The sequence below is a fragment of the Bombina bombina genome, chromosome 7 (genome assembly GCF_027579735.1).
Source record: "Bombina bombina isolate aBomBom1 chromosome 7, aBomBom1.pri, whole genome shotgun sequence".
Taxonomy (NCBI): domain Eukaryota; kingdom Metazoa; phylum Chordata; class Amphibia; order Anura; family Bombinatoridae; genus Bombina; species Bombina bombina.
Window position 1 is genome coordinate 157,874,443 of NC_069505.1, and position 25,000 is coordinate 157,899,442.

Consider the following 25,000-nt stretch of genomic DNA (forward strand, 5'->3'; position numbering starts at 1 on the left):
TCCTTAGCAAAACTTTATCACAACATACAAACACTGTCAACGTCATGCTAGGAGTTCTTTGATCACAGTACAAAAAAAAAAAAGTTATGATAGAGGGTCCAACTTACAGTGTTTCCAAATTATCTAAGCCATCGAAGCAGTGCTGGCCCAGGCTCTTCAGTTTATTGTTGTGAAGATGCCTAAGAAAAACCCCAAAATAAATGATGATGAGTTTTAACAAATACCAAGATAAATAACACTTTTTGATAGTCATGTTTTCATAGTTTCCAAACTCCAAGCACATACTTAGTCTGTCAATTGGTTTGGTCAATAACCATTTTTTTTATTTCTTAAAAAGGACATAAAATATATTTTCTTGAATCAAAATTTTTTAAATTTACTTTGTTTTCTTGAAGGAGCAGAAATGTACTACTGAGTGCTAGATGAACACATCCGTTGAGCCAATGACAAGAGTCATATGTGCAGCCACTAATCAGCAACTACCTCCTGGCAGTAGCTATGTATGCTTTTCAAAAAAGGATATCAAAGGAGTATGAACCAAACTAAAATGGAAAGGTATTTAAAATTGAATACTCTCTCTGAATCCTTAACGTTTAATGATGTTACTGTCACTTGAACTCTATGAATGCCTCAAAGGTTCAGAATAGCTCAGCTTTTCTAACCCCTTCTGAACCATTGAGGCTTCCTAGACAGGAACGGTACAAACTCTGTGGTGCGCAGAAGAGTTAGCAGCCAAAGTCTCCAAGAAACAAGGCTCTGAAAAGGTGAGGGGCAAGGTCTGGTACTTAGACGATTGATGTGGATACAGACTTTATATTATGGGCATAATCTGTTTTAATCTTGTAAATACCTGGTAGTCATTTAACAGGTAACAGTTAATACATATGTTTGCTTTGAATATTTGTTGCACTCTTTCCCCTTTTTCTGTTTAGATGTGTACAAAGTGGAGGTACCAAAGCTAGACACACTTTAAAGGGACACGATACCCAAATGTTAAAGCACTTGAAAGTGATGCAGCATAGCTGTAAAAAGCCGACAGGAAAATATCACCTGAACATCTCTATGTAAAAGAGGAAGATATTTTACCTCAAAATCTCCTAAGTGTTCACACCCCACTGTAAAGAGACTTTAAGTAGCCAATCAGGATGCTATTTCCAGGACTTGCAAGGCAGTGTGTATCTGGCATGTGAAGGCAGCCATGTTATTTTCTTATTCAGTTTAAGGATGTTTACTATAAAATTTCATGAGATTTCAGTGAAATCTCGCGAGATCACAGGAAAGCATGACCTCAGCACAGCTGAAGCTAATTGGCTTTTTTTCCAACTTGCAGCTTGACAGCAGCTGAACTACAACTGTTCACAGAGCATTTACTTTGGTGAGCTGAAGAAATTGTAAAGGTAAAATATCTTCCCTTTTTTACATAGAGATGCTCAGGTGATATTTTCCTGTCAGCTTTTTACAGTTCTGCTGCAACACTTTAAAGTGATTTAGCATATGAGTATTATGCCCTTTTAATACTCAAGGCAAAAGAATCCACGGGACAACAGATCACAGATTTAATAACCATCTAAATAATCAGCACAAATATCAAACAAGAGACTAAGGACTTGTTTTTATTTAGGTGGAAAAGTTTGGAAACTGGTGGTAAAAATATTTATCTCTATTAAAGTCTATGGAGATTTTTTTATGTTATCACCAGTTTCCAAACATTACCACCTCAATGGAAACTAGGCCTAAGACTGGTCGATACATTTTCCATCTTCCAATTGATACAAACCTACTGATACATTTTGATTAATATACTTTTACATACAGAGAGATAGCAATTAAATGTATTGTCTGTATTCCTTTGTTAATGAACACTCAGAACGAAAAATGAGCGCACACATTCTATATTTATGGAGTAACTGTCCATACTTTAGCAAGTCAATTCTCATACATTAGTATAGTATATATTAAAAATCAGAGTTACAGCTCAAATGACTGTAGAGATTATTATAATTTTTAGCAACCAGTTACCTTATTGATCAGAGGAAGATGTTTTTTTTTTTTTTTTGTTTCTGACATTATTATTTAAAACAGCTGAGTATATAATTACAGGGACCTGGCCTCGTAGGGAACCGATTTTGTGTTACTAAAAATGAGCCCAGTTGACTTATGAATAACATAAATTTGAGCTTATAAGCATTATTGACAAATATATTACTGCAATACCTTTGTTATTCTGGCATCTAAATCCCTTGACTAACAAAGCTACACAACTCAACAGGAGTGGTTAAAACAACAACACTCATTTTGTATGCAGATCCTTTTTTCATCTAGCAGCAATTTCCCCAAAACCAAACGCTCAACCCCTAACCCCCCCCCCAAAAAAATAAAAATAAATATATATATAAAAATAATATATATATATAAAAATAAAATAATATATATATATATATATATATATATATATATATATTTTTTTTTTTTTATTTTTTTTTTATTACAGGGAGTGCAGAATTATTAGGCAAGTTGTATTTTTGAGGATTAATTTTATTATTGAACAACAACCATGTTCTCAATGAACCCAAAAAACTCATTAATATCAAAGCTGAATATTTTTGGAAGTAGTTTTTAGTTTGTTTTTAGTTTTAGCTATTTTAGGGGGATATCTGTGTGTGCAGGTGACTATTACTGTGCATAATTATTAGGCAACTTAACAAAAAACAAATATATACCCATTTCAATTATTTATTTTTACCAGTGAAACCAATATAACATCTCAACATTCACAAATATACATTTCTGACATTCAAAAACAAAACAAAAACAAATCAGTGACCAATATAGCCACCTTTCTTTGCAAGGACACTCAAAAGCCTGCCATCCATGGATTCTGTCAGTGTTTTGATCTGTTCACCATCAACATTGCGTGCAGCAGCAACCACAGCCTCCCAGACACTGTTCAGAGAGGTGTACTGTTTTCTTCTTGTAAATCTCACATTTGATGATGGACCACAGGTTCTCAATGGGGTTCAGATCAGGTGAACAAGGAGGCCATGTCATTAGATTTTCTTCTTTTATACCCTTTCTTGCCAGCCACGCTGTGGAGTACTTGGGCGCGTGTGATGGAGCATTGTCCTGCATGAAAATCATGTTTTTTCTTGAAGGATGCAGACTTCTTCCTGTACCACTGCTTGAAGAAGGTGTCTTCCAGGAACTGGCAGTAGGACTGGGAGTTGAGCTTGACTCCATCCTCAACCCGAAAAGGCCCCACAAGCTCATCTTTGATGATACCAGCCCAAACCAGTACTCCACCTCCACCTTGCTGGCGTCTGAGTCGGACTGGAGCTCTCTGCCCTTTACCAATCCAGCCACGGGCCCATCCATCTGGCCCATCCATCTGGCCCATCAAGACTCACTCATTTCATCAGTCCATAAAACCTTAGAAAAATCAGTCTTGAGATATTTCTTGGCCCAGTCTTGACGTTTCAGCTTGTGTGTCTTGTTCAGTGGTGGTCGTCTTTCAGCCTTTCTTACCTTGGCCATGTCTCTGAGTATTGCACACCTTGTGCTTTTGGGCACTCCAGTGATGTTGCAGCTCTGAAATATGGCCAAACTGGTGGCAAGTGGCATCTTGGCAGCTGCACGCTTGACTTTTCTCAGTTCATGGGCAGTTATTTTGCGCCTTGGTTTTTCCACACGCTTCTTGCGACCCTGTTGACTATTTTGAATGAAACGCTTGATTGTTCGATGATCACGCTTCAGAAGCTTTGCAATTTTAAGAGTGCTGCATCCCTCTGCAAGATATCTCACTATTTTTGACTTTTCTGAGCCTGTCAAGTCCTTCTTTTGACCCATTTTGCCAAAGGAAAGGAAGTTGCCTAATAATTATGCACACCTGATATAGGGTGTTGATGTCATTAGAGCACACCCCTTCTCATTACAGAGATGCACATCACCTAATATGCTTAATTGGTAGTAGGCTTTCGAGCCTATACAGCTTGGAGTAAGACAACATGCATAAAGAGGATGATGTGGTCAAAATACTAATTTGCCTAATAAATCTGCACTCCCTGTATATATATATATATTAGGGTTGCACCGATACCATTTTTTTTAAGACCGAGTACAAGTACCGATACTTGTTTTCAAATACTCGCCGATACCAATTACCGATACTTTTTTTTTATGTCATGTGACAGTTTACCAAGCACAATACAGACTAATTATTTAAGATTCCTTCTTTATAATTATGAAGGACTGTAGCTCAAAAGACATTATGAAATAATAAAACAGGTTTTATTTGTCACAAAGTTCACAGAACATGTTTAGAAATAAAAATATTACAATAAAATATATTAACAACAACAATAAATAACAAATATAAAATTGCAACCAACCAAAAGTGCCATACAGTAAAAAATAGAACAGAATACTGTTTAATGATGGCGATCAACACTATGGGCTAGATTACATTTGACCGGTAAGCTTTACCAATGTTCTCATTAAACGTCCTACTCCATTAAAGGCTATGGAGTTGGAAATGTGAACAGAGCATTGGTAAAGCTTACCAATCAAATGTAATCTAAATCTAGTCCTATAATTGCAAGATGAGTGTTCATTGGGATTAACTTAATTTTTCCTATGAGTACTTTTCCTGCAATTATATAAGCTAAGATGTTCCTCAGAGTACAGTATGTTTTGAACATAATTGTGCAAGATGAGAACTTGCAATATAAAAGGCAATCTAGCAATTAGAAAAAAAATTCAAAAGTTAGTGGCAAGTTCTTTTTTAGGAACAGAACAGAAGCATCTCTGCATGTTCAGCTATAAGTCTGTTTTTGCTATCAGTAAGGAGGTTCAACTTTCCACACTACTGCATGGGGCAGAAAGATATTTTTGGGCCATTTTAGCCAGAGCTGGAAACCTCAGTTTATTAACTGCCCAGTACTTCAGGGGTTTGTCTGAACGCAGTACAGTGATCTCTCCTACAATAATACAAATAAGAGCAATTTGTATTGGCAGAACAGTAGTAAACAATTTTTAGTTTAGTCTCCACTACAGCTTTAAATTAAATGGGAACATGCAGTTTGAAAAAACGCCACAAGATAGCATATGGGTAGTAAGTGGAAGTATCGGTTTAAGTATCGGTGCATTTGCACGAGTACAAGTACTCGTGCAAGTACTTGGTATCGGTACCGATACCGATACTAGTATCGGTATCGGTGCAACCCTAATATATATATATATATATATATATATATATATATATATATATATATTAGTATTAAGTAGTAATACTGTTATTATTATTAGATAAAACACAGTTCAGATCAGCACACTTCCATATACGGTATATCCAAATGAAGTGTATAGGTGCTCAAACCTTCAGGGACCCACTTCCAAGGTCCAAATCCAATATATGTAACAAATACAAGAAGGTAGCACTCTCATGGAAAGTTAGTACAGGAACGTTTCGGGGCTTCATATATAAAAATTGCTCTTAGGACATTGCAGGTTACTCTAGAGTTAAATATTATAGGAACCCTATAGGTGTTAACTCCTTCCTCCGTATTTTGATTTTAATTATTGTTTCTTTGAGGTCCAATTTCTCACAAAGGCCAGTCAGGGTTAAATAAGTAGGCTTGTGTCTTTAAAGTGATGTAATCATGATGTAAGTGTGATGTAATATTAGCACACGCCCACTTGAGGCCTGTGGATTGGTTCCTCATTGATTGCTTTGCACATAAATTGATTATTTCAATTTATGTTAGCTTAAGAAAGGGGCAGGAAGCCCTGAAACATTGCTCTAATAAATGTTTTTCCTTTCCATGAGAGTGCTACCTTCTTGTATTTGTTACAATTATTGATATTATTGTTTTTTTAAATTTATTCATTCAACAGTATGAAGCAAAATAGTTGCTATTGTGTGTCGTGATTATTACTTTTATTATTAATAGAATTTTAATAATAATAATTATACATTTAATTTTAAATTCAGAAGTATAAAGCAAAATGGCTGCTACATTATGGATGGAATAAACCAATAATAATATGATCAAAAGATCACATACAAAAATATAAAAATAAAAGGAAATCAAATTTTAAAGGTGAATACTTACAAAACAACCAGGCTCGAGAGATTTGAGAAAGCCAAATCTGGTATATGAGTGATTTTGTTCAGTGCCAGCGTTAATGCCTGAAGAGACGGAAGATTGCTGAGTGGACGGACAGGGACTTCAGTCAGGCTGTTGTCATCCAGCCAAAGATGCCGAAGCTGTGAAAGGCCCTCAAAGCTTTCGTCTGGAACAGTGACAATGTGGTTTGCGTCCAATCGCCTGAAAGAAACAAAAACATCAGATTAACTAATCAGAATCATTTAGAATTTACAGAGATTGAGCTTTTTCGCTAAAAAAATTGTAGCACATCAAAGGGACAGTTAACCCAAAAACTTTCTCTCCTTTAATTTGTTCTCAATGATCCATTTTACCTGCTGGAACATATTAAATTGTTTACAAATAGCACCTTAGCCTTTAAATTGGCATTTGAAATAACATAATTTATGTAAGAACTTACCTGATAAATTCATTTCTTTCATATTAGCAAGAGTCCATGAGCTAGTGACGTATGGGATATACATTCCCACCAGGAGGGGCAAAGTTTCCCAAATCTCAAAATGCCTATAAATACACCCCTCACCACACCCACAAATCAGTTTAACGCATAGCCAAGAAGTGGGGTGATAAGAAAAAAGTGCAAAAGCATAAAAAATAAGGAATTGGAATAATTGTGCTTTATACAAAAAAATCATAACCACCACAAAAAGGGTGGGCCTCATGGACTCTTGCTAATATGAAATAAATGAATTTATCAGGTAAGTTCTTACATAAATTATGTTTTCTTTCATGTAATTAGCAAGAGTCCATGAGCTAGTGACGTATGGGATAATGACTACCCAAGATGTGGATCTTCCACACAAGAGTCACTAGAGAGGGAGGGATAAAATAAAGACAGCCAATTCCGCTGAAAATAATCCACACCCAAAATAAAGTTTAAGTCTCATAATGAAAAAAACTGAAATTATAAGCAGAAGAATCAAACTGAAACAGCTGCCTGAAGTACTTTTCTACCAAAAACTGATTCAGAAGAAGAAAACACATCAAAATGGTAGAATTTAGTAAAAGTATGCAAAGAAGACCAAGTTGCTGCTTTGCAAATCTGATCAACCGAAGCTTCATTCCTAAACACCCAGGAAGTAGAAACTGACCTTGTAGAATGAGCTGTAATCCTTTGAGGCGGAGTTTTACCCGACTCGACATAAGCATGATGAATTAAAGATTTCAACCAAGATGCCAAAGAAATGGCAGAGGCCTTCTGACCTTTCCTAGAACCGGAAAAGATAACAAAATAGACTAGAAGTCTTTCGGAAATTCTTAGTTGCTTCAACATAATATTTCAAAGCTCTAACTACATCCAAAGAATGCAATGATTTCTCCTTAGAATTCTTAGGATTAGGACATAATGAAGGAACCACAATTTCTCTACTAATGTTGTTGGAATTCACAACCTTAGGTAAAAATTTAAAAGAAGTTCGCAACACCGCCTTATCCTGGTGAAAAATCAGAAAAGGAGACTCACAAGAAAGAGCAGATAATTCAGAAACGCTTCTGGCAGAAGAGATGGCCAAAAGGAACAAAACTTTCCAAGAAAGTAATTTAATGTCCAATGAATGCATAGGTTCAAACGGAGGAGCTTGAAGAGCCCCCAGAACCAAATTCAAACTCCAAGGAGGAGAAATTGACTTAATGACAGGTTTTATACGAACCAAAGCTTGTACAAAACAATGAATATCAGGAAGATTAGCAATCTTTCTGTGAAAAAGAACAGAAAGAGCAGAGATTTGTCCTTTCAAGGAACTTGCAGACAAACCTTTATCCAAACCATCCTGAAGAAACTGTAAAATTCTCTGAATTCTAAAAGAATGCCAGGAAAAATGATGAGAAAGACACCAAGAAATATAAGTCTTCCAGACTCTATAATATATCTCCCTAGATACGGATTTACGAGCCTGTAACATAGTATTAATCACAGAGTCAGAGAAACCTCTTTGACTAAGAATCAAGCGTTCAATCTCCATACCTTTAAATTTAAGGATTTGAGATCCTGATGGAAAAAAGGACCTTGCGACAGAAGGTCTGGTCTTAACGGAAGAGTCCACGGTTGGCAAGAGGCCATCCGGACAAGATCCGCATACCAAAACCTGTGAGGCCATGCTGGAGCTACCAGCAGAACAAACGAGCATTCCTTCAGAATCTTGGAGATTACTCTTGGAAGAAGAACTAGAGGTGGAAAGATATAGGCAGGATGATACTTCCAAGGAAGTGACAATGCATCCACTGCTTCCGCTTGAGGATCCCTGGATCTGGACAGATACCTGGGAAGTTTCTTGTTTAGATGAGAGGCCATCAGATCTATTTCTGGAAGTCCCCACATTTGAACAATCTAAAGAAATACCTCTGGGTGAAGAGACCATTCGCCCAGATGTAACGTTTGGCGGCTGAGATAATCCGCTTCCCAATTGTCTATACCTGGGATATGAACCGCAGAAACTAGACTGGAGCTGGATTCCGCCCATACCAGAATTCGAGATACTTCTTTCATAGCCAGAGGACTGTGAGTCCCTCCTTGATGATTGATGTATGCCACAGTTGTGACATTGTCTGTCTGAAAACAAATGAACGATTCTCTCTTTAGAAGAGGCCATGACTGAAGAGCTCTGAAAATTGCACGAGTTCCAAAATATTGATCGGTAATCTCACCTCCTGAGATTCCCAAACCCCTTGTGCTGTCAGAGACCCCCACACAGCTCCCCAACCTGTAAGACTTGCATCTGTTGAAAATACAGTCCAGGTCGGAAGAACAAAAGAAGCCCCCTGAACTAAACGATGGTGATCTGTCCACCACGTCAGAGAGTGTCGTACAATCGGTTTTAAAGATATTAATTGAGATATCTTTGTGCAATCCCTGCACCACTGATTCAGCATACACAGCTGAAGAGGTCGCATGTAAAAACGAGCAAAGGGGATCGCGTCCGATGCAGCAGTCATAAGACCTAGAATTTCCATGCATAAGGCTACCGAAGGGAATGATTGTGACTATAGGTTTCGACAAGCTGATATCAATTTCAGACGTCTCTTGTCTGTCAAAGACAGAGTCATGGACACTGAATCTATCTGGAAACCTAAAAAGGTTACCTTTGTCTGAGGAATCAATGAACTTTTTGATAAATTGATCCTCCAACCATGATCTTGAAGAAACAACACAAGTCGATTCATATGAGATTCTGCTAAATGTGAAGACTGAGCAAGTACCAAGATATCGTCCAAATAAGGAAATACCACAATACCCTGTTCTCTGATTACAGACAGAAGGGCACCGAGAACCTTTGTAAAAATTCTTGGAGCTGTTGCTAGGCCAAACGGTAGAGCCACAAACTGGTAATGCTTGTCTAGGAAATAGAATCTCATAAACTGATAGTGATCTGGATGAATCAGAATATGCAGAAATGCATCCTGTAAATCTATTGTGGACATATAATGCCCTTGCTGAACAAAAGGCAGGATAGTCCTTACAGTTACCATTTTGAATGTTGGTATCCTTACATAACGATTCAATATTTTTAGATCCAGAACTGGTCTGAAGGAATTCTCCTTCTTTGGTACAATGAAGAGATTTGAATAAAACCCCAGCCTCTGTTCCAGAACTGGAACTGGCATAATTACTCCAGCCAACTCTAGATCTGAAACACATTTCAGAAATGCTCGAGCCTTCGCTGGGTTTACTGGGACACGGGAAAGAAATAATCTCTTTGCAGGAGGCCTTATCTTGAAGCCAATTCTGTACCCTTCTGAAACAATGTTCTGAATCCAAAGATTGTGAATGGAATTGATCCAAATTTCTTTGAAAAACCGTAATCTGCCCCCTACCAGCTGAGCTGGAATGAGGGCCGCACCTTCATGTGGACTTAGGAGCTGGCTTTGGTTTTCTAAAAGGCTTGGATTTATTCCAGACTGGAGATGGTTTCCAAACTGATACTGCTCCTGAGGATGAAGGATCAGGCTTTTGTTCCTTATTGTGACGAAAGGAACGAAAACGATTATGAGACCTAAATTTACCTTTAGATTTTTTATCCTGTGGTAAAAAAGTTCCTTTCCCTCCAGTAACAGTTGAGATAATAGAATCCAACTGAGAACCAAATAATTTATTACCCTGGAAAGAAAGGGAAAGCAAAGTAGACTTAGAAGACATATCAGCATTCCAAGTTTTAAGCCATAAAGCTCTTCTAGCTAAAATAGCTAGAGACATATACCTGACATCAACTCTAATGATATCAAAGATGGCATCACAAATAAAATTATTAGCATGTTGAAGAAGATTAATAATGCTATGAGAATTATGATCTGTTACTTGTTGGGCTAAAGCTTCTAACCAAAAAGTTGAAGCTGCAGCAACATCCGCTAAAGATATAGCAGGTCTAAGAAGATTACCTGAACACAAGTAAGCTTTTCTTAGAAAGGATTCAATTTTCCTATCTAAAGGATCCTTAAAGGAAGTACTATCTGCCGTAGGAATAGTAGTACGCTTAGCAAGAGTAGAAACAGCCCCATCAACCTTAGGGATTTTGTCCCAAAACTCTAATCTGTCAGATGGCACAGGATATAATTGCTTAAAACATTTAGAAGGAGTAAATGAATTACCCAAATTATTCCATTCCCTGGAAATTACTTCAGAAATAGCATCAGGGACAGGAAAAACTTCTGGAATAACTACAGGAGATTTAAAAACCTTATTTAAACGTTTAGATTTAGTATCAAGAGGACCAGAATCCTCTATTTCTAATGCAATTAAGACTTCTTTAAGTAAAGAACGAATAAATTCCATTTTAAATAAATATGAAGATTTATCAGCATCAACCTCTGAGACAGAATCCTCTGAACCAGAAGAACCATTATCAGAATCAGAATGATGATGTTCATTTAAAAATTCATCTGAAAAATGAGAAGTTTTAAAAGACTTTTTACGTTTACTAGAAGGAGGAATAACAGACATAGCCTTCTTAATGGATTTAGAAACAAAATCTCTTATGTTATCAGGAACACTCTGAACATTAGATGTTGATAGAACAGCAACAGGTAATGTAACATTACTAAAGGAAATATTATCTGCATTAACAAGTTTGTCATGACAATCAGTACAAACAACAGCTGGAGGAACAGATACCACAAGTTTACAGCAGATACACTTAACTTTGGTAGATCCAGCACCAGGCAGCGATTTTCCAGAAGTATCTTCTGACTCGGTGTCAACGTGGGACATCTTGCAATATGTAATAGAAAAAACAACATATAAAGCAAAATTGATCAAATTCCTTAAATGACAGTTTCAGGAATGGGAAAAAATGCCAGTGAACAAGCTTCTAGCAACCAGAAGCAATAAATAATGAGACTTTAATAATGTGGAGACAATAGTGACGCCCATATTTTTTTAGCGCCAAAAAAAGACGCCCACATTATTTGGCGCCTAAATGCTTTTGGCGCCAAAAATGACGCCACATCGGGAATTCCAACACTTTTGGCGCAAAAAAACATAAAAAATGACGCAACTTCCGGCGACACATCTGACGCCGGAAACAGAAAAAAAAATTTGCGCCAAAAAAGTCAGCGCCAAGAATGACGCAATAAAATGAAGCAATTTCAGCCCCCGCGAGCCTAACAGCCCACAGGGAAAAAAGTCAAATTTTAAGGTAAGAAAAAATTGATTTATTCATATGCATTATCTCAAATATGAAACTGACTGTCTGAAATAAGGAACGTTGAACATCCTGGGTCAAGGCAAATAAATGTTTGAATACATATATTTAGAACTTTATAAAAAAGTGCCCAACCATAGCTTAGAGTGTCACAGAAAATAAGACTTACTTACCCCAGGACACTCATCTACATGTAGTAGAAAGCCAAACCAGTACTGAAACGAAAATCAGTAGAGGTAATGGTATATATAAGAGTATATCGTCGATCTGAAAAGGGAGGTAAGAGATGAATCTCTACGACCGATAACAGAGAACCTATGAAATAGACCCCGTAGAAGGAGATCATTGAATTCAAATAGGCAATACTCTCCTCACATCCCTCTGACATTCTCTGCACGCTGAGACGAAAACCGGGCTCCAACCTGCTCCGGAGCGCATATCAACGTAGAATCTAGCACAAACTTACTTCACCACCTCCATAGGAGGCAAAGTTTGTAAAACTGATTTGTGGGTGTGGTGAGGGGTGTATTTATAGGCATTTTGAGGTTTGGGAAACTTTGCCCCTCCTGGTAGGAATGTATATCCAATACGTCACTAGCTCATGGACTCTTGCTAATTACATGAAAGAAAGCCGATTTAGCCTGTGGTATCCCTACCTATACTTAAAGGGACAGCCAAGTCAAAAAAAACTTTCATAATTCAAATAGAGTATGTAATTTTAAACAACTTTCCAATGTACTTGTATCACCAATTTTGCTTTGTTCTCTTGGTATTCTTTGTTGAAAGCTAAACCTAGGAGGTTCATATGCTAATTTCTTAGACATTGGCGTTAGTTCATGTGTTTCATATAGGTAACATGGAGCTCATACACGTGAATTTACAGAGGAGTGAGCACTGATTGGCTAAAATGCAAGTCTGTCAAAATAACTGAAATAAGGGGGCAGTCTGTAGAGGCGTAGATACAATGTAATCACAGAGGTAGAGAGTGTATTAATATAACTGTGTTGGTTATGCAAAACTGGGGAATTGGGTAATTAAAGGCACTCATTTTTTCTTTGCATAAATGTTTTGTAGATGATCTATTTATATAGCCCATAAAGTTATATTTTAAAATAAATGTATAGTTTTGCTTATTTTTAAATAACATTGCTCTGATTTTCAGACTCCTAACCAAGCCCCAAAGTTTTATGTGAATACGGTCAGCTACCTTCTCCAGCTTGCTGCTGTTTGTGTAAAGGGTCTTTTAATATGCAAAAGAAGGGGGAGGGGGGGAGTGTCTTATTTGCCACTCGCAGTGGGCTTTCCAGCTACCTTTTCAACAGAGCCAAACTGACAACTTCTAAGTAAGTTTTTAAACAGTTTTATACTGGATTTTTATATCAGTATCTGTGCATCTTATTCTTTATACTAGTGTCTATTACATGCAGTTATATGAAAATGAGTGTATACTGTCCCTTTAAGGGATTATCTATCTTTTAAAACAACAAACATTCTGTTGTTGACTGTCCCTTTAAAGCTTCTTTACCCAAGTATAGGCTATTGAGAAACTATGTAAACACAGCCAGCAAAAGAAATTACACTTACAGTGGGTGGTGGAAGAGATAAAGCTCTAAAAGGTTCATTTTCAATTGTTCTTTCTAAGTACAGGTAGCCCTCAGTTTACGTCGGGGTTATGTTCCAGAAGGAATGGTTGTAAAACGAAACCGTTGTAAATTGAAACCCAGTTTATAATGTAAGTCAATGGGAAGTGAGGGAGATAGGTTCCAGGCCCCTCTCAAAATTGTCATAAGTAACACCTAATACATTATTTTTAAAGCTTTGAAATGAAGACTTTAAATGCTAAACAGCATTATAAACCTAATAAAATAATCACACAACACAGAATATATAATTAAACTAAGTTAAATCAACAAAAACATTTGCTAAACAGCATTATAATCCTAATAAAATAATAACACAACACAGACTTCACTTGCATTTTTCTGCAAACAGTTCTTTCTATGGATTCCAATCTGGACTGATTTATAGACAGGAAGATCTTGTTCCCTTGCAATCTGCTCGATAGCTCAGGTCTGGTTAAACTGATTAATTTCAGCTTGCTTGGCTTTGCTGCAACACAAGCGGACAGCTCCACCTACTGGCTATTTTAATAAATGCGCTGCTTCTCAATGCTTTTCAATAGCAGTCACATGACTGGAAAAAAAGGTTGTTATTCTGAAACGGTGTAAATTGAACCGTTGTAAAACGAGGGCCATCTGTATTTTAAAGAGACGACAATAAGAAAGGCAAGCATTTGAGTGATAAGATAAGATCTGATCTGTCTGCAAGCTTAGCCTATTTTGATGGGTTGTGATTTCAAAGAGCAAACCCAGCTATTTCTTTTGCAAATAGAAGCATAAATGAGCAATTTATCATACACTTGATACGCTGCAGCTGGTATAAAAATCATGGAGCAAACATTCAGGGGAAAACAAACAATTTTACAGTGAACTGTCCCTTTAAACTGCTGGACACAAATACAATAGTATGCAACCTATTTACACCATGCTATTGTTTATCCTCCTGTGTATGAAGCATTCTCCAAAGCTGTTCTCCTATTCTAATCATTTACATGTACAGGATGGTGAAGCCATCTTGGAATTGAGGTATTCTCAAACCCTGTGACAGAGGCAATGCACGCTCACAGATTAGTGACTTTGTGAGCTTTATGACAACTTTAGGTTAGTACGTATGATATATTTGTATGCCGCTGCAATATTGTTCTATATTATTCTCTTATTTTTTTTTATACATATATATTTTATATCAGTGTTTCTCAACTGCAGTCATCAAGTACCCTTAACAGGCCAGGTTTTTATTAAAGCTAAACTAGAGCACAGGTGAAATAATCAGCTGATGGGTGAGAGCATGCTAGTAACCATGGTTACTGATCAGCTGATTATTTCACCTATACACTACTTCTGCTATAATGAAAACCTGACCTGTTAGAGTTACTTGAGGACCGCGGTTCAGAAACAATGTTTAAGTAACTTAAAACTGTGTAAATAAACTGCAAGAATGTAAACCTTGTGCTTCTTAACCCAAGTGACACAAAGTTGTCAAAAAGCAGTTACTGTCATTAATCTGTGAATGTGCAGATTCTATCACAATGTATGAGAATACCTAAGCCCCAAGATGGCAGCGCCATCCATAAGGAGTTATAATAGGAGAATAGCGAGTCAAGTAGTAGCCATACTATTACAGGTTTAATGTTTAGGTTTAGTTTTATTTAAAAGGAAAATTCTAGTGTAACAAAAAAAATAAGCTCCAATTTGTTTGTTAGAAACAGGCATTTGTTTAATATGTTAAAGGGACATTAAAAAAGTTGAGAGACACAATATTATATGTACTTTAATTACTTTACCTGCAAATTTATACTGCAGTGCCTCGCCATTAACCCTTTCTTTTTAGTTTCTGAATTGTAAAGCTCTAACTCTCCCCACACATTTCCTTCTATGGCTGTATCTATATCTATTGTTGCTTTTGGTAGAATACAAAAGTGAATAGGGATTATCTGCTGGAGCATGCCTAGAAGCTGTGAACACAGTTGAAATAAAATGCCTGTGTCTAAACACTGATAAGGGGGATGGAGTTGGCTGCTCCAGGAGCTTAGCTATGTAATTCATTTTGCATATTTTTGAAAATTTTAAAATACTTGCCAGCAATTTTTAAACAATTGTTTTGTTTTTTTTTTTTTTTTAATTAATGAGTCCTTTTAGGATATGCACAGATCTCAACTTGTTGTATGTCCCTTTAAGAAACATTTAACACCCCCTTTTAATTTTTTGGTTTAGTTTTGCATAATGATAAAACTTTGCAATATATTTTCATTTTGCCTCCTCTCTATATCTTTATCTATATCTATATCAAACCAAATGTACTTTTATAATAACATTATGACAACCGAATACCGATTCACAAATACTTGCACATTTGAATGTTAAAATTTAATGCTAAAATATTCTGTCTGAATATTACTTTTGCTAACTAGAGAGTGAACACTTGTTTGCAAAAAAGAATGCCAGATGTTTAACCAACATTCAATATTTGTTTAGAATAAATGCAGATTTGAATTTATTTATTTTTAATACATACACCAAAATGATTCTTCCCTCCCTAATTAAAGGGACAGTCTACATCAGAATTTGTATTGTTTAAAAAGATAGATAATCCCTTTATTACCCATTCCCTAGTTTTGCACAACCAACACAGTTATAAATACACTTTTTACCTCTGTGATTACCTTGTATCTAAGCCTCTGTAAACTGCCCCCTTATTTCAGTTCTTTTGACAGACTTGCATTTTAGCCAATCAGAGCTGGCTCACCTGAACTCCACATGCGTGAGCACAGTGTTATCTATATGGCACACATGAACTAACACCCTCTAGTGGTGAAAAACTGTCAAAATTACCTGAGAGAAGAGAATTAGCATATGAACCTCCTAGGTTTAGCTTTCAACTAAGAATACCAAGAGAACAAAGCAAAATTGGTGATAAAAGTACATTTGAAAATTGTTTAAAATTACATTCTCTAACTGAATTATGAAAGTTTATTTTGGACTAGACTGTCCCTTTAACAGCCCAAAAATAAATACAGTGAAATGCTTGGGCAATACCACCCACTGCACATTCACGGCCAATCAGCCACTAGCAGGGGGTGTCAATCAGCTCGATCATATTCGATCGGGCTGATTGCTGTCCGTTGCCTCAGAGTTGGCAGATGAGTTAATGAGTAGCGGTCTTATGACCGCTGTTTCTTAACTTACGTTTCCCACGAGCCTGAAGGCTTGTGCGGAAACTGCTGCATTCGCAGCATAATAAAATCGACCCCTATGTGTTTACCACCTCGAATGGAAGTTTATTTCATGAATCCACCACCCTTTCTATAAAAAAAACACTTCCTCAAATTTCTCCTGAATCTGCTACCCTCTAACTTTAGATTGTGACCCCTTGTTTTGGCATTTGTTTTTTTGTGGAAAATGCTTTCAGCTTTTTCTTTTTTTTTTTTTTACATGAGACTTTTAAATCATTGTTGGTTAGCAGCTGAAAATGTCCGCCCGCAGCTTTCTTCTGGTCTAGATAGTTTTCTTGTATGACAGTTTAGCAGTACATGTTTAATATACTTCAGTTAGATAAATTGCACAAATCTACAAATCAGCATGTGCGAGTAGGATAACTTATTCACGAGTTGATCGTGATTGGAATGCAATTGGTGGAAAAAGTTTGGTGGCCATTTTCGGCTCCTAACAATCTATGAATATTAAAATGTTTAATGTACTTCTTACAAGTTTATAGATTAACAATAAGTAATCAAAATTACTGTACCTTTAATTTACTTTCCTTTTAACTTGGACATTATTATGAGAGATATAAATAATTTATAGAACTTAAAGTGATGGTAAACCCAAGCGTACAACAAACGCTAGGATTTATCAGCGCTAAAAATATACAGTTCCTCTCATAGTTTTGTAAAAAAACAATGTTAAACTCACCCTATCTGTAAAATAAGTAGATCACTAACAGTCCACAGCACAGCGCTTTCTTAAATGAGGTGACATTTCCACCTCTAGACCAATAGCCGTGCGTGTCAACTGACATCCTAGCATGGCTATTGGTCTAGAGGTGGAAACGTCACCTCATTGGAGAAAGTGCGGCTGAAGGCACGGTGTTAGCGATCTACTTTGTTTACAAAATGATGAGAGAAACTAATGTTTATTTTTAGTGATGGTAAATCCAAGAGTATAACAAACGCTAGGATTTACCATCACTTTAAGTGTAGATATGGAAGTCAGAATAAATTCTAAGTGATAGACTGCTGTCTCCTTGAACATGATTGAGCTACTATTAAATTCCTAAGAATATCTGCTGTACACCAGTATATTGATTTACAGATATAACTCAAGTGAGAATGTAAGCTTTCTTGTGCACAGAAATACAATTATTATTTATGGCTCAAATAAGAATTTATGTAATGACTATAATTTCACAATCACTTTAACTTTTCTGATATGTTTAAAATCTGATTCCCCACTGTAAATTAGATAATTAGAATACATACATACACACACACACACACACACACACATACATACACACACACTAATATATATATATATATATATATATATATATATATATATATATATATATAACAGAATTTATGTTTACCTGATAAATTTCTTTCTCCAACGGTGTGTCCGGTCCACGGCGTCATCCTTACTTGTGGGATATTCTCTTCCCCAACAGGAAATGGCAAAGAGCCCAGCAAAGCTGGTCACATGATCCCTCCTAGGCTCCGCCTACCCCAGTCATTCGACCGACGTTAAGGAGGAATATTTGCATAGGAGAAACCATATGGTACCGTGGTGACTGTAGTTAAAGAAAATAAATTATCAGACCTGATTAAAAAACCAGGGCGGGCCGTGGACCGGACACACCGTTGGAGAAAGAAATTTATCAGGTAAACATAAATTCTGTTTTCTCCAACATAGGTGTGTCCGGTCCACGGCGTCATCCTTACTTGTGGGAACCAATACCAAAGCTTTAGGACACGGATGAAGGGAGGGAGCAAATCAGGTCACCTAAATGGAAGGCACCACGGCTTGCAAAACCTTTCTCCCAAAAATAGCCTCAGAAGAAGCAAAAGTATCAAACTTGTAAAATTTGGTAAAAGTGTGCAGTGAAGACCAAGTCGCTGCCCTACATATCTGATCAACAGAAGCCTCGTTCTTGAAGGCCCATGTGGAAGCAACAGCCCTAGTGGAATGAGCTGTGATTCTTTCGGGAGGCTGCCGTCCGGCAGTCTCGTAAGCCAATCTGATGATGCTTTTAATCCAAAAAGAGAGAGAGGTAGAAGTTGCTTTTTGACCTCTCCTTTTACCTGAATAAACAACAAACAAGGAAGATGTTTGTCTAAAATCCTTTGTAGCATCTAAATAGAATTTTAGAGCGCGAACAACATCCAAATTGTGCAACAAACGTTCCTTCTTTGAAGCTGGTTTTGGACACAGAGAAGGTACGATAATCTCCTGGTTAATGTTTTTGTTAGAAACAACTTTTGGAAGAAAACCAGGTTTAGTACGTAAAACCACCTTATCTGCATGGAACACCAGATAAGGAGGAGAACACTGCAGAGCAGATAATTCTGAGACTCTTCTAGCAGAAGAAATCGCAACTAAAAACAAAACTTTCCAAGATAATAACTTAATATCAACGGAATGTAAGGGTTCAAACGGAACCCCCTGAAGAACTGAAAGAACTAAATTGAGACTCCAAGGAGGAGTCAAAGGTTTGTAAACAGGCTTGATTCTAACCAGAGCCTGAACAAAGGCTTGAACATCTGGCACAGCTGCCAGCTTTTTGTGAAGTAATACCGACAAGGCAGAAATCTGTCCCTTCAGGGAACTTGCAGATAATCCTTTTTCCAATCCTTCTTGAAGGAAGGATAGAATCCTAGGAATCTTAACCTTGTCCCAAGGGAATCCTTTAGATTCACACCAACAGATATATTTTTTCCAAATTTTGTGGTAAATCTTTCTAGTTACAGGCTTTCTGGCCTGAACAAGAGTATCGATAACAGAATCTGAGAATCCTCGCTTCGATAAAATCAAGCGTTCAATCTCCAAGCAGTCAGCTGGAGTGAAACCAGATTCGGATGTTCGAACGGACCCTGAACAAGAAGGTCTCGTCTCAAAGGTAGCTTCCAAGGTGGAGCCGATGACATATTCACCAGATCTGCATACCAAGTCCTGCGTGGCCACGCAGGAGCTATCAAGATCACCGACGCCCTCTCCTGATTGATCCTGGCTACCAGCCTGGGGATGAGAGGAAATGGCGGGAACACATAAGCTAGTTTGAAGGTCCAAGGTGCTACTAGTGCATCCACTAGAGCCGCCTTGGGATCCCTGGATCTGGCCCCGTAGCAAGGAACTTTGAAGTTCTGACGAGAGGCCATCAGATCCATGTCTGGAATGCCCCACAGGTGAGTGACTTGGGCAAAGATTTCCGGATGGAGTTCCCACTCCCCCGGATGCAATGTCTGACGACTCAGAAAATCCGCTTCCCAATTTTCCACTCCTGGGATGTGGATAGCAGACAGGTGGCAGGAGTGAGACTCCGCCCATAGAATGATTTTGGTCACTTCTTCCATCGCTAGGGAACTCCTTGTTCCCCCCTGATGGTTGATGTACGCAACAGTTGTCATGTTGTCTGATTGAAACCGTATGAACTTGGTCCTCGCTAGCCGAGGCCAGGCCTTGAGAGCATTGAATATCGCTCTCAGTTCCAGAATATTTATCGGTAGAAGAGATTCTTCCCGAGACCAAAGACCCTGAGCTTTCAGGGATCCCCAGACCGCGCCCCAGCCCATCAGACTGGCGTCGGTCGTGACAATGACCCACTCTGGTCTGCGGAACGTCATCCCTTGAGACAGATTGTCCAGGGACAGCCACCAACGGAGTGAGTCTCTGGTCCTCTGATTTACTTGTATCTTCGGAGACAAGTCTGTATAGTCCCCATTCCACTGACTGAGCATGCACAGTTGTAATGGTCTTAGATGAATGCGCGCAAAAGGAACTATGTCCATCGCCGCTACCATCAACCCGATCACTTCCATGCACTGAGCTATGGAAGGAAGAGGAACGGAATGAAGTATCCGACAAGAGTCTAGAAGTTTTGTTTTTCTGGCCTCTGTTAGAAAGATCCTCATTTCTAAGGAGTCTATAATTGTTCCCAAGAAGGGAACCCTTGTTGACGGGGATAGAGAACTCTTTTCCACGTTCACTTTCCAGCCGTGAGATCTGAGAAAGGCCAGGACAATGTCCGTGTGAGCCTTTGCTTGAGGAAGGGACGACGCTTGAATCAGAATGTCGTCCAGGTAAGGTACTACTGCAATGCCCCTTGGTCTTAGCACCGCTAGAAGGGACCCTAGTACCTTTGTGAAAATCCTTGGAGCAGTGGCTAATCCGAAAGGAAGCGCCACGAACTGGTAATGTTTGTCCAGGAATGCAAACCTTAGGAACCGATGATGTTCCTTGTGGATAGGAATATGTAGATACGCATCCTTTAAATCCACCGTGGTCATGAATTGACCCTCCTGGATGGAAGGAAGAATAGTTCGAATGGTTTCCATCTTGAAAGATGGAACCTTGAGAAACTTGTTTAAGATCTTGAGATCTAAGATTGGTCTGAACGTTCCCTCTTTTTTGGGAACTATGAACAGATTGGAGTAGAACCCCATCCCTTGTTCTCTTAGTGGAACAGGATGAATCACTCCCATTTTTAACAGGTCTTCTACACAATGTAAGAACGCCTGTCTTTTTATGTGGTCTGAAGACAACTGAGACCTGTGGAACCTCCCCCTTGGGGGAAGTCCCTTGAATTCCAGAAGATAACCCTGGGAGACTATTTCTAGCGCCCAAGGATCCAGAACATCTCTTGCCCAAGCCTGAGCGAAGAGAGATAGTCTGCCCCCCACCAGATCCGGTCCCGGATCGGGGGCCAATATTTCATGCTGTCTTGGTAGCAGTGGCAGGCTTCTTGGCCTGCTTTCCCTTGTTCCAGCCTTGCATTGGTCTCCAAGCTGGCTTGGCTTGAGAAGTATTACCCTCTTGCTTAGAGGACGTAGCACTTTGGGCTGGTCCGTTTTTACGAAAGGGACGAAAATTAGGTCTATTTTTCGCCTTGAAAGGCCGATCCTGAGGAAGGGCGTGGCCCTTACCCCCAGTGATATCCGAGATAATCTCTTTCAAGTCAGGGCCAAACAGCGTTTTCCCCTTGAAAGGAATGTTTAGTAGCTTGTTCTTGGAAGACGCATCAGCCGACCAAGATTTCAACCAAAGCGCTCTGCGCGCCACAATAGCAAACCCAGAATTCTTAGCCGCTAACCTAGCCAATTGCAAAGTGGCGTCTAGGGTGAAAGAATTAGCCAATTTGAGAGCATTGATTCTGTCCATAATCTCCTCATAAGGAGGAGAATCACTATCGAGCGCCTTTATCAGCTCATCAAACCAGAAACATGCGGCTGTAGTGACAGGGACAATGCATGAAATTGGTTGTAGAAGGTAACCCTGCTGAACAAACATCTTTTTAAGCAAACCTTCTAATTTTTTATCCATAGGATCTTTGAAAGCACAACTATCTTCTATGGGTATAGTGGTGCGTTTGTTTAAAGTAGAAACCGCTCCCTCGACCTTGGGGACTGTCTGCCATAAGTCCTTTCTGGGGTCGACCATAGGAAACAATTTTTTAAATATGGGGGGAGGGACGAAAGGAATACCGGGCCTTTCCCATTCTTTAGTAACAATGTCCGCCACCCGCTTGGGTATAGGAAAAGCTTCTGGGAGCTCCGGCACCTCTAGGAACTTGTCCATTTTACATAGTTTCTCTGGGATGACCAACTTTTCACAATCATCCAGAGTGGATAATACCTCCTTAAGCAGAATGCGGAGATGTTCCAACTTAAATTTAAATGCAATTACATCAGGTTCAGCCTGTTGAGAAATGTTCCCTGAATCAGTAATTTCTCCCTCAGACAAAACCTCCCTGGCCCCCTCAGATTGGGTTAGGGGACCTTCAGAGATATTAATATCAGCGTCGTCATGCTCTTCAGTAACTAAAACAGAGCAGCCACGCTTACGCTGACAAGGGTTCATTTTGGCTAAAATGTTTTTGACAGAATTATCCATTACAGCCGTTAATTGTTGCATAGTAAGGAGTATTGGCGCGCTAGATGTACTAGGGGCCTCCTGAGTGGGCAAGACTCGTGTAGACGAAGGAGGGAATGATGCAGTACCATGCTTACTCCCCTCACTTGAGGAATCATCTTGGGCATCATTGTCATTATCACATAAATCACATTTATTTAAATGAACAGGAATTCTGGCTTCCCCACATTCAGAACACAGTCTATCTGGTAGTTCAGACATGTTAAACAGGCATAAACTTGAAAATAAAGTACAAAAAACGTTTTAAAATAAAACCGTTACTGTCACTTTAAATTTTAAACTGAACACACTTTATTACTGCAATTGCGAAAAAACATGAAGGAATTGTACAAAATTCACCAAATTTTCACCACAGTGTCTTAAAGCCTTAAAAGTATTGCACACCAAATTTGGAAGCTTTAACCCTTAAAATAACGGAACCGGAGCCGTTTTAACACTTTAATCCCTTTACAGTCCCTGGTATCTGCTTTGCTGAGACCCAACCAAACCCAAAGGGGAATACGATACCAAATGACGCCTTCAGAAAGCCTTTTCTAAGTATCAGAGCTCCTCTCACATGCGACTGCATGCCATGCCTCTCAAAAACAAGTGCGCCACACCGGCGCGAAAATGAGGCTCTGCTTATGCTTTGGGAAAGCCCCAGAGATGATTCCTCAAGGCTAAATATGTTTTAAAACTGAATCGATTTAGCCCAGAAAAGTCTACAATCTTAATAAGCCCTTGTGAAGCCCTTATTTACCATCGTAATAAACATGGCTTACCGGATCCCATAGGGAAAAATGACAGCTTCCAGCATTACATCGTCTTGTTAGAATGTGTCATACCTCAAGCAGCAAGAGACTGCACACTGTTCCCCCAACTGAAGTTAATTGCTCTCAACAGTCCTGTGTGGAACAGCCATGGATTTTAGTTACGGTGCTAAAATCATTTTCCTCATACAAACAGAAATCTTCATCTCTTTTCTGTTTCTGAGTAAATAGTACATACCAGCACTATTTTAAAATAACAAACTCTTGATTGAATAATAAAAACTACAGTTAAACACTAAAAAACTCTAAGCCATCTCCGTGGAGATGTTGCCTGTACAACGGCAAAGAGAATGACTGGGGTAGGCGGAGCCTAGGAGGGATCATGTGACCAGCTTTGCTGGGCTCTTTGCCATTTCCTGTTGGGGAAGAGAATATCCCACAAGTAAGGATGACGCCGTGGACCGGACACACCTATGTTGGAGAAATATATATATATATATATATATATATATATATATATATATACATATACATATACATATACACACACACACATATACACATACATATATACATACATACACACACACACATATATACACATTTATACTTCAGATAGAGCTTACATTTTAATCAACTTTTCAATTAACTTATTATGAATTGTGTAATTTTCACAATATCCTTTATTGAAGAAGCAGCAATGCACTATTGGTAGCTAGCTGAACACCTCAGTAGTCCAATTACTTGAAGCATATATATCCAGCCACCAATAAGAAGCCAACTCCCAGCTCATAAGCCTACCTAGGTATGATTTCAAAAAAGGATACCAATAGAACAAAACAAGTTACATAATAGAAGTAACCTAGAAAGAGGTTTAAAAAATTGTATGCTCTACCTGAATAATAAAGAGACAAAATTTGGGATTCATGTCTCCTAGTATGTAGCAGTTTTCTGAACCATAGAACATGCTTCACAGTGATTGTTGAGACACATGCACAAGCTCATTAATATCTGGTCTCTGATCAGCATACAGCAAAGCAACTCAAGTATTTCTAAAAAAAAAAAAAAAAAACTTTTAACCCCACTAAAATGAATTAACAGAACACAAAATCTTTCACTGCAAGCCCCTCTGGCAGGATATAGGTTAAATGTAGGAGACAGGCTAATTCCTTTCCAAACAAAAAACACCTGCACTGTGCTGTCAACCCGCTGATTAATGACAGTATTTTTTGTGCATTAAGGTTTCCTAAACAATGCGGAGGGATCATTTACAGATCACTTATCCTCCGCCTTTCTACGTTAGTGGCAGCTGAGAAAAAGATGATAAATGGTCAACCGTTTCATTATTTGTCATTCAAAGAAATCACCAGAAATATTTCAGCTCTTTTTTTAACTGAAGTAGCTTAGTCATTTTACAAATGTAATATAGATAATGTAGAATCAATGGACATAGGTTATAAAGAAACTAGAGAAATTATGTTTGCACAAAAAAGCAACCAGATATTTATACATAAAGCAGTTAATTTTCCTCACTACAGCAATCAGTTCTCATATTCAGTGAGACAACTCTCAATACATCTGTGTGTATAAAATCACAGAATATAGCATAAGAGATCACAGAACTTGAGATATTTTTGTATTTACTTAGAGAAGGCTAAAATGCTTCTATGCAATTCTGTAAATTGTATCCTATC

General features: G+C 38.2%; 1 protein-coding gene across 1 annotated transcript in view; it reads right to left on the reverse strand.

The window, feature by feature from the left end:
• LGR4 (leucine rich repeat containing G protein-coupled receptor 4) overlaps positions 1-25,000 on the reverse strand; it is a 222,783-nt gene that overhangs the window by 44,354 nt on the left and 153,429 nt on the right. The window contains exons 5-6 of the mRNA XM_053720390.1: positions 6,108-6,323; positions 108-179 (exon numbers count right to left, since the gene is read on the reverse strand). Of these exons, the coding sequence (XP_053576365.1) occupies positions 108-179; positions 6,108-6,323 (288 nt within the window). The remainder of the gene's footprint in view (positions 1-107; positions 180-6,107; positions 6,324-25,000) is intronic.